General features: G+C 34.0%; 1 protein-coding gene across 3 annotated transcripts; it reads right to left on the reverse strand.

Annotated features, from left to right (window-relative positions):
- Nucleotides 1-794: 794 nt before the first annotated feature.
- LOC128285612 (protein VASCULAR ASSOCIATED DEATH 1, chloroplastic-like) lies at nt 795-3,557 on the reverse strand. 3 transcript variants are annotated; one of them, XR_008276119.1, is made up of 6 exons: nt 3,286-3,557; nt 2,337-2,387; nt 2,153-2,240; nt 1,920-2,006; nt 1,642-1,696; nt 795-1,143 (listed from the first exon to the last, which is right to left on the reverse strand). XR_008276119.1 is itself a non-coding variant. In XM_053023433.1 (5 exons), the coding sequence occupies exons 2-5, from the start codon at nt 2,280-2,282 to the stop codon at nt 1,050-1,052; spliced, it is 366 nt and encodes a 121-aa protein (XP_052879393.1). In that variant the 5' UTR covers nt 2,283-2,387; nt 3,286-3,548; the 3' UTR covers nt 795-1,049. The 3 variants fall into 3 exon arrangements, 1 of the variants encoding a protein (XP_052879393.1); XR_008276118.1 differs by having other exon boundaries at nt 2,347-2,387; nt 3,286-3,556; XM_053023433.1 differs by having other exon boundaries at nt 2,153-2,387; nt 3,286-3,548.
- Nucleotides 3,558-10,621: the final 7,064 nt, after the last annotated feature.

A 10,621-nucleotide genomic window follows, 5' to 3' on the forward strand; every position in this document is an offset into this window, starting at 1 on the left:
TTTCGCTATATATTTCAAAATTTTATTTCATCCAGGTGATACCATACTAGAATCACAAGTAGCATAAATATTAAATAGGATTAGGGTAAAGTCCATAAGTATTTCTTTTTCAAATATGGGGTAAGGCAAGAGATAATCATAGATTGAATTTAAATACCAAGTATTATATTAAATCGAAATTGTAACTTACCTAACACTTTAACTTTCAACCTAATAAGATAAAGTTGAAGATGCCCTAAAGTCAGTTGTTAGCAAAAACCTTAATTAAATAATTAAAAAAACTAGTCCTAAATTGAACAGATAGCTAGAACACTAAAACTTTTTTCTTTTTTTCTTTTTTAAATATGGTTATGGATTGATTTGTTTTTGGTAAAGAAAGCTGGTTTTTATTTGAAAATAATTTAGGTTCTCGTTCTTTCAGGAACTTTGTAAACTATTAATTCAAATCACTAATATCTTATTAATTATATAATATAAATCACCAACATCATTCATTTTCATATTATTTGTGTTCGATATGTAAGATATTATGCCTTAAATCAAATCACTGACATTTTATCTAAAAAAAATATTGTATTAAATTAAAACATGTAAGTAATAAGAGGTACTTACAAATGCAATTAAGGAGCGCTTAAAATGAAGTTGTTTGATTAGGAAATTCAAATGAGTCTATCGAATACTTGTTTTGTAGAGATCCAATTCACTATTTCAATAAAAAAATAAATAAATGATAAGATAAATTGACATTAATATATATTAATTCATGTTATTTAAATTCATTGAATCCCATGTAGTTATAGTGATCAAATAATTTAATTCCATTTCAGCTCAAAATGTAAACTTCTTGAAATGCAATGGACAAATTTGTCTCCAATATATATTGCATGAACATACACCAACAAAATGTGGACACAACATCATGCTTTTGTATATAGTTCTCAACTTGAAGGGCTAAAACACAATTTTCCTCTGTCTCTGAAAATTCTGACCCATAATAGTGGCAAACTAGGGAATGGAGAGCAGAAGAGCACTTTACACGTTAACGCATTTCAAGGGAGCTCAGGTCTAGCTTGTACCTCTACACGGAAATAATCTCCATATGGTACATCACTGATCCCTTGTGATGTCTCTATAACCAAGTGACTGTCCAAAGGAAAAGTGGTAGTGTCAGAACATATACAAGAATAAAAATGATATAGAAGATCTAAAGGAGTAAAAAAAATGCAGCCAACTCAAAGAACTATAAGGTAATGCCTATTCCTAGTTTGAGCATTGTGTTTAAAGGCATGGAATAATAAACTACTTAGTGAAATCTAAGGGTAGAAAACTACTAAGATAAACCTTTGGTTTTAGCATATGAACCAAAAACAACAATATTTTGATAGTTCAGTGCATCAACAACTGCAACTTCAATAATATTTCCCATTAACTAAAACTACAGACATACGCATGGCTCTAGTTTTATAATAGACTTAGACCTACACATGTTAAATTTCATTTGTTGTTTTGGACTAAACAAAGGTATCAAGAGAAAATGGTTCATTCCAATGATGCATCCTCTTAAATGAGAAAAAACAATAACAAATAAACAGTGCCTTCAACTATATAATAGCATATAAGGCACCATAAAATACAATAAACCTGTTTCTGTAAATTCGAAATTTCTGGGCCTCCTGGCAGCTATCAAATTTTGCACCTTGATCAAAACAAAAAACAGTTAACACCAAAAGAAACACAGTCAAGGCAGCATTAAACTGACTCGATACTTATCCATCAAAAGAATAAAGAAAAATAAGCTTTTTGTGGGATTAAGATTTTTCTTCTTATTTCAAAAATTTTTAACTAATTACAACAAGTATAAGAAATGATGCTAATCTCAGCATAAAATAATAACTCCAGGAAGAAAAAAAGACTAATACCAAAGTAAATTTTTATTGGATGTTGAAATGACACATCACGGACATGTCCAAATTTGTCATGAGGGCACCATGAAGAGCACTTAAATTCTGTAAAACATAACAATTTATTAAGCATAAAGGCATATGTACAAAAAAGATCACTTCTATGACTTGATATAATCAAAAAATTTAACACAAACATTAAAAGGCATAATTGGAAATTATATAATTCTTGAAAGTTCAGAGCAGATTACCTTTATCTCCACACCTTCTATGAAAAGATTTAACGAAATTAACAGCATTATCCGAAAGAAACAAATTGAAGAACTCCTCTACCTTAATCTGCGGCCCAAGAAACATTACTTCAGAATAAATAAAGAACATACCGATGTTACAAATATTTTGCAATATGGTAGAACTTTGGGAAAATGAGTTCACAATTTAGTACCGCAAACTTTGTTTCCGCAACCTTGGTAAAACATTCAGCAACTGGCCAAAAAAAACATAGATTACAATGACATTTACAAGAATGAACGTGTAGTATCATATATAAAAATGAGACTAACTAGACGCAGCATATCATCACTCAGCACAGAGGAAAAAAGTGGAAAATCTATGGCCTCATGTCTATATATAAACCCGAAAATGAAAATCAGTTTACTTTCCTCCCACAGTTGAAATTTTCTACAGCCAAAGCCCACAAGTGCATTTAAATAAGCCTTCACTGTACAACACTAAACAAATTTACATTCTCTTGCCACATATACCCTCATTTGCAAACAAAATGATGATGATTCTGCCCATTTCTACAAGAAATGATGAGCTTCCATACTCTATTCATTATGTTTACTTCAACACCTACAGAACCAGTTAAGTCGTGACTTCCCTTAGCCTCCTAATAAGTTGAGTTGGAACCACCGTTGAAGATTATTACCAGATTTGCAGTTAAATTAGGAATTTCACAATGATATCGGGTTTATATAGGGCATATAAAATTAAGTTGTAAGCTTCTGAGAAGCTTTTGGAATTATTGTTTCTTTGAGCCATATGGATTTGGCAATTTATCCCAAGATTTTCTCTCTCAAGTGCACTTTTTTCCTTCCACTATTGTTCTCCTTAACCCCCCCCCTCGGTTCTTTGTTTCTTCTAGTTGTCAGTTTATACTCCCTCTATTACTCTATTTTCCCACCTTTTCCCTATTTCTAATCATCCAAATCACTAGTCTAGAGCCAGAAGTGAAATCCAATCAGATAGGAGTAGGGTGCGCACATAACATTAAATCCATAACCAAGGAACTTTCTATGTAGCGACGTCTGAAATTAGACTGACACAACTAGAAACGATGAAAAATATGAGAAAGTAAAAATTCAGAACTGCATTAACTAACCCTTTGGTGTATCACAATTCTCTGGCTTCCATGAAAAGGCACCTTCTGATGCTGAAACCCCATTGGGTGTTTAGGGTTTCAGGAAATCAAATAATGTGGATAGGGAAGGTAATATATCTGTAGAGCAGAACTGAGAGGATTTGGCGGTATAAAATAGAATAACAAGGTTTGTATACTTTAGTCAAGCAAAGAAAAGACTGAGAAAGAAAAGGGAATTGGGGGAGAAAGAAAATAGAATAAAAAAAGATCGAAAATGCAAAATTTAATATTCCTAGCATATTTGACTAGAATAATATTTGACTAGAATAACTCTAGGTTAACCTCTAATTAGAGGTGTGTATGGCCCGGGTGGCCCGGCCCGGCTCGAAGGCTCACACGAAAAATGAGAGGGTTTGAGTAAAAATATAGGGCCGAAAAACGGGCTTAGACAAAAAATGAGGCCCGTTTAGAAAACAGGCCGGGCCTCGGGTAAGATTTTTAGCCGGGCAGGCCCTACCGATTTTAATATTAAATTATTTTAAAATTTTTTATTTTTAATTTTAAATAACTTTAGTACTTTTACTTTACTTTTTTGTTGTTTTGATGTTATTTTGATATTGTAAAACTTTTGTTATTAATATAATTTAATTCTTAATTTAGTTTTAATTTGTTTCAATTTTTAATTTTAATATAATTAATTTTTATTATATTTTTAATTTATGTATTATTTTAATAATTATTTTAGTCCCATTATTTATTTATTTTTATTTTAATATTTATTTTATGTTTTAAATGTATTTGATTTATTATATTTTAAAGTTTTTATTTAATAAAAAGCAAAAAAATTAATATGACCGGGCCGGGCTCGGGCCTATATTTTTAGGCCCATATTTTGGGCCAGGCCAGGCCCGGGCCTTGAAAACGGGCCGAAATTTTTTTATGGGCTCGGCCCGAACCCAGCCCGGCCCATCCACACCTCTACCTCTAATGCCCCAAATATCTAATCTTTGATTTGATAAATTTATTATATTTAAGTATTTGTTTTAGTAATTAATTGTTTTGATTGTATGTTTGAGGTCATGAGTTTAATTCCTTTTGTGAGCATATAAAAATAAATTTTGGTTCCATGCGTGGTGTTGGCTAGTGTTTCTAGTTGAGTTAAATTATAACTCTGGGAGGAAGGGAGAATATGATAAGTGATCAAAATCCAATCAGTTGGTTAGATTAGCTAAACTGTTTTGCACATTCAGCCATTCATGTTCTCTCTCTTCTTCTTTTTTTGTGCATTTTTCGTTAATGCTCTTTTTGTGCTTTTTTTTCTGTTCTAATCAAAATTGTGGCTATCATTATTTTTTCAATCTTGCTCTATCACAAGTGGGTTTTTGAAAGGGTTGTTCAGCGTTAATCTTGGTGTAAGTGAATTAGCTTTGATATTAAGTTTGGTTTTTCTCGCACGAGTGTTGTGCAAATGGTGTGTGAGTTTTGTTATTAATCGTTTAGATTTTTAGGTGGAATTGGCGAGGCAAATAATCCCATGGTGTCTTAGACTTGTTGGTAGGCTACTGTTTTCGTGAAGGTGTGAATCAATTCGAGTTTTGATGATGAATTCTTTTGTTTTAACTTCGGGTTTGAGAGTCGTTTAATTTGGTGTTTAATTGTTGTGTTTAGGTTTTTGAAGTCTATTAGATTTTCGCATCAGAAGCAATCAAGGTGTGTAACAAGAAACCCGAAAAACAACGAAGGGCAAAAAAAAATTGCACTATCGACTCCACTCGGTCATGTGCCAGGCCATGTATGACACACGGCCGTGTGACAGGCTATGTACTGGACCATGTGTGACACATGGTCTAGGCTATTTGGGTCGTGCACCAGGCCATGTGGGCCACATGGACGTGTAGGCCCAAAAGTTTGAGTTTTTCCCTAGGGCCGTAAATGTCATTCCGATAGATTGTAGGCCTCCTGCGGGGTCCATATGTGATCTAGTAAGTTATAAAACATGTAATTTGGCCATCTATTAGTACTAAGTCTGCTATCTGTTGTATATTTGAAATGATATATAATTAGTAAACTTTATATTAAGTTTTATGAAATTCGAGAAATTGCTATGTATACTCAATATATGTTATATTATGCATGTGTACTAGAAACTTGTTTGATATTTGTTATAATCTGCATTTGTATTTGGGTTGGATTTGCTATATGGAGGAAGTGTTTCTGAAAATGGCGATAATTTGCCTACTAAACTGACAGCTCAGCTGCAATTATTTCGTAAAGTGCCATATCGACACTAAGTGGTGTGTAGGGTTAGATGAGTGTTTCATACCCCATATGGTGTGTTGGGATGGTTGGAGTTGGTGTGTAGCGATGGGAGTAGGAAAAATATGTTTGTACCAATACTGCTCTATTATGACTCCATTTTTGTTAAATTTGTCTTATATAGATTATTTGTTTGAGTTATTTGTTACACACTGAGTTTTGAAAACACACTTTCCATTTGTTTGATATTTTCAGGTAATCCTTAGACTTAGGCGGGTTGGTGCCACGGGAGCTCGGTTATAATAAATTTGTTTTATTTGATTCATTTAAATTTGGATTTAAGGGTTTTTGTAATATTTGGACTATTTTGGACTGGTTAAGTTTTTTTGGGGAGGAATTTATTTTCAATTTTTGCATGATATTGTTAAAAACGTTTTACCAAAAATGTTTGTTTCCTGCAAAACAACTGATTTCAAGAAAATAAGTTGATTTTTCCAAAACACAACGATATAAATTACCGCTGCAAAATAGTTGTTTTAGAAAATGTAGTCAAACAGCGTTTTCAACTAAAAAGTAAAGTTAGATGTATTTTTATTAAATCGGGGTTTTTTTATTAATAAAATTTTAAGACACTTTCTGAAATTTACTAAAAATGGAATTTCAACTGTTTTACATAGCATCTCCAGGTTTGGCCATAACGTCTAAACTGGGTTTGGGGTGTTACATAACTAGAGTTTAAGTGAAAAATTAAAAATAGAGTTTAACTGGGAGAAAAGCCAAAAAACTTAGACTACATGTCATGACATGGCTTGATATGTCATCAAGACATGAGGAACTGTCACATCATCAAGATGAAGCCTTGTTGCTGGTCGGGACGAAGTGGCCATTGCGTCGTCGGAATGAAGACGTGCTGCTCGTCGAGACGTCACGTGTTGTTTGGTCAAAATAAGAGGCATTCTCCCACAAATCTCCACCTTGACTCGTACTTGGACCAACTCCCTTACCAAGCCTTGTTACGAGCCTAATACTTACCAAGTCCAAGCAATACTCAAACTTTGAAACTAAAAGGTGAGCTGTCGTCAAATGTAGTAGTCAATTCTACACTTAAAGGGCTTGTTTTTCATGCAATTTAGGATTTTATATTTTATTTTCAGTAATTAGGTCTTAGGATTAAATTTTAATAAAATAATTATTTTTAACATATTTTGTAAGTGTTGTGACACAATAGGCCTTAGGTAGTACTAATATGTTCAATTGAGTGTGTAGGATGAAGATATGAAGACCCAATTGATGTGGAAGCGAGGGACGAGTGATACACAAGCTCCCCAGGACGTCAAAGCACAAAACATATGACATAAGGTAGGATTTGTGTGTCGTGTCGTACCATGCAAGGGGTATGGCATGACACAAGTTGATGTCCTACCTAAGTAATTCAGGGTTATTTTCGTCTACGCAATCAAACATATACGAAGACCTAGGACATGTCGAAGACCTAAATTGGGTTGCCAACACTTCTATAAATAAGAAATTAGGGGTTTGATGTAACAAATTCATCCTAGATGCCTTCAAAAACCCTAGTAGTTAGGAGTAGATTTAGATTGTTTTTCTTTCGATTTAATTAAAGTATTTTAGTTTATGTTATTTTGCATTCGATTTAATTCTTTATTCTAATCAAGAGATTTACTACTCTATTCCCTATTCGGTATTCAATCCACGATTATTAAAATCTCTTTTCTCTTCCAAATCGGTTGTGTTCTTCACATGATCTATTCAATTGAAAGTGAGATTATGAATAACATGAGTGGCTAAATCCCTTGAGGGAGATTAACGTGTGGATGGGGATGTAATTAACAGAAGATTTAGGGTTTCCCAATAGGGATTAGTTGGTATAAATTACGTATGCTTAAACCACTAGGCTTAACAACCCTAGAAAGTTATCATAGGCAATACGAGGTTAGGAGATAATTCAAACCAAGTAATCGTAATTTATCCTCGTTGAGAAAGTGAGGTCGGTAGATAAGCAAGTATCAACCAATTGATTAGTTAATTAGAGGTCAGGAGGTAATAATTGGTTAATCGACAACTAATCCACCATAAACCCTAATCTGAAATTAGTTACGAACCCTGAAGCGAGTTAATCTTCCTGATTGGTTTATTGATTTTTATCGTTTGTTTATTTTTTGTATTTATTTATTTTTATCTTATCAATCTATTTTATGGTTCATCGTATTATAGTAAATAATTAGTACTATTTAGCATTATTATTGTAAAAAAGTTTTCATAGTTTATTCCATCCTCTATTGGGTATGATCCTCGTAATACTTCTAAAGTATTTCTTTGTACTAAACTATATTACAATTTGACCTGTGCACATGTAGACACTACCATTCTCAATTATTAGATTTTTGGTGTTATATTTTAACTATAAACGATAACATGTTTATAGGCGGTCAAGTTGTCATCATTGCCGGGGAGGTTTCAGTCATAAATTTTTAAAATATTTTTCTACAATTAATAAGATAAGTAGGAATGTTAGGACCTATAGATACTATATTAATTTTTGTTTATTTATTTTTATTTTATTTTAGGTCATTTATGACCCGCAGCTCTAGCAATCCAATTGAACCACATCCAAATTTGAAGCAGTTACTCAGGCGCAACTGATAAGTGATGAATAATGATCCATACGCAAGTAATTAATTTACCTCGAGACAATCTGTTATTTGAGAAGCCACAAGAGCAACGAGGGAATAATCGAGAAAAAGTCCCAATGGCTCAACAGACGTTGCATGAGTACGTAAATAATAGGGGTTGAGATCTCTATTCAAATGCCTACAATCCCGATTAGAAGGATCATCCAAACCTCAAATGGGGAGGCAGTCAAAGAAGAGCAAATCAAGTGCAAACCAGACAAAATTTTCCTTATCAACCTCCACAATTACAACAACGATCTGTGGGGAACGACCATGTCACATGTGGTCAAAGATTCGACCAACTAGAGGGGGAGATGTAAACAATGAAGACGAATATTTGACAAGTCCAAACTACATGTGGCCGACTCAAATACCAAATGAACAAGTTAATGTCGATGTTTCAAAAACAAAAATGGCCAAGACACCCCAAGAAAAATGAAGAATAACCCTCGGAGAGATGGGAAAGAGCAAGTAAAGGCAATCGCATTACGATCGAGCAAAGCATTGAAGCCGACGGGCAATCCTATCCATGAAGAGGAGGAAGTTCCCAAAAAGGTTGATGAATTCACAAAAAAAAGAAGAAGCTGCGCACCATGAACCTATAAAAAAGGTAGTCGAATCAGTTCCTAACACAGTAATCTCGACTCATAGCATAACAAAAATACCCCCGAAATTAAAAGATCTGGGTAGTTTTACAATTTTAATAGAGATAGAGGATCAATATTGCAGCGAAGCCCTTTGCGATTTAGGAGCTAGTATAAATTTAATACCCCTATTGATTTATCAGAAACTTTGATTCGGGGAGCTAAAAACCACATCAATAACACTACAATTAGTTGATGGATCTTTGGTGCACCTAAAATATGTGCTCGAGGATACATTATCAAGGTACCAAGATTCATAATCCCTGTCAATTTATTATTCCTTGACTGTAAGGAAGATTGAGAAACCCTCATTCCCTTCACGTTTCTTTTCTTTCTTTCTTTTTTTTATCTATTCTCTTCTTTTCTTCTTTTCTTTCTATTCCTTTCTTTTCTTCTTTTCTTTCTCTGTTTTGAATTTCTTTCTTTTTCTTTTGTTTTTAATTGTTACTTGCTGCCGTCCATTCTTCTTTTGGTGATCGTTCAGGATACTTTCTTTTGGATTGTGTTTGTACGTAGTGTAAGTTTATCGAATTACTTTTTCTGATATCCTATTTCTTTTTAGTTTGTTCTTTGAACAATATGGGGCTGTGTTAGTATTATTTTTGGTTCTGTGTTGTGACTAGTAATTTCGTGGTTCTTGATTAGACGAAGGGTGTGAGAATCAAAATCTTTTAGCAGAATAGATACTATTTTTAACGTTGTTTTGGATAAGTAAGTGTAGAACCCCTCACCCGTATTCAATGCTAGAATAGGGTTACGGAGCATTGTCGAAGTTATTACACATTTAAACATACATTTCACATACAATTAGTCAATTCAAATACAATTCATTCACAGCCAATCATATTGTCCCTAATATGAGCCTACGAGGCCCAAAACATGCATTCAGGGTGGTTTGGGACTAAACTGATATCTTTAGAAACTTTTCGAACACTTAGAAAATTTTTCCAAAACTAGGGGACACATGGCCAAAAACACGCCCGTGTCACAGGCCATATGGACATTCGAAATGAAATCACATGGCCGTGTCCCAGCCCGTGTCTGACCCCGTGTAACTCTCTAACTTGGGACACACGGCTAACACACACGCCCGTGTTGGCTAGCCTGTGTACCCTAAAATTGCCACACACGCCCGTGTGCCAAACCGTGTGCTAGGCCGTGTCAAACCTGTAGGATATACTGACTTATGCCACACAGCCAAGTTACATGCCCATGTGTGAGGCCGTGTGGAGTATACTGACTTAATTTTAATTTCAACACCATGGGACACACAGCCGTGTACATGACCATGTATCACACACGGCTGAGACACACGCCCATGTCTCTGCCCGTGTGGACAAAATAGGCTATTTACCAAGCCAATTTGCCACCCAAACTTGTGCACACCTACACCAAACTCAATGGTACAAAAACATAGCATAAATGAGCATTTAAAATCAGCTCCAACCAAGCAATATCCATACCATTTCATTACCAACCAATACAAAACATAAATACCACAATACAACATCCAAATTCATACCAAACTTCACTTTCTCAAATCATCAATATGACCATTATCAACTATGTATTATTTGATCTATATTCTCTAGCATATCAATCATTCAAATCTTAACTATTAGATATCTATAAGGTTAATTATCCACAAGCATCACATATCCAACATTCCAAACATTACACAAGCCATATACACATGTATATACATATTTCAAACATACCAAAATAAGCCAACTCCTATGGAAATATACAAAACAAAACTTAGGA

Source organism: Gossypium arboreum, chromosome 12 (assembly GCF_025698485.1).
Source record: "Gossypium arboreum isolate Shixiya-1 chromosome 12, ASM2569848v2, whole genome shotgun sequence".
Taxonomy (NCBI): domain Eukaryota; kingdom Viridiplantae; phylum Streptophyta; class Magnoliopsida; order Malvales; family Malvaceae; genus Gossypium; species Gossypium arboreum.

Excerpts from the sequence above, each read along its gene's own strand:
- LOC128285612 (XM_053023433.1), bottom strand. The coding sequence starts at position 2,282 with ATGTTCTTTATTTATTCTGAAGTAATGTTTCTTGGGCCGCAGATTAAG. Across the intron at positions 1,697-1,919 it reads TCCAATAAAAATTTACTTTG|GTGCAAAATTTGATAGCTGC; the intron begins GTATTAGTCTTT and ends GTTTTGATCAAG. Across the intron at positions 1,144-1,641 it reads TTTCGAATTTACAGAAACAG|TCACTTGGTTATAGAGACAT; the intron begins GTTTATTGTATT and ends TCCTTTGGACAG.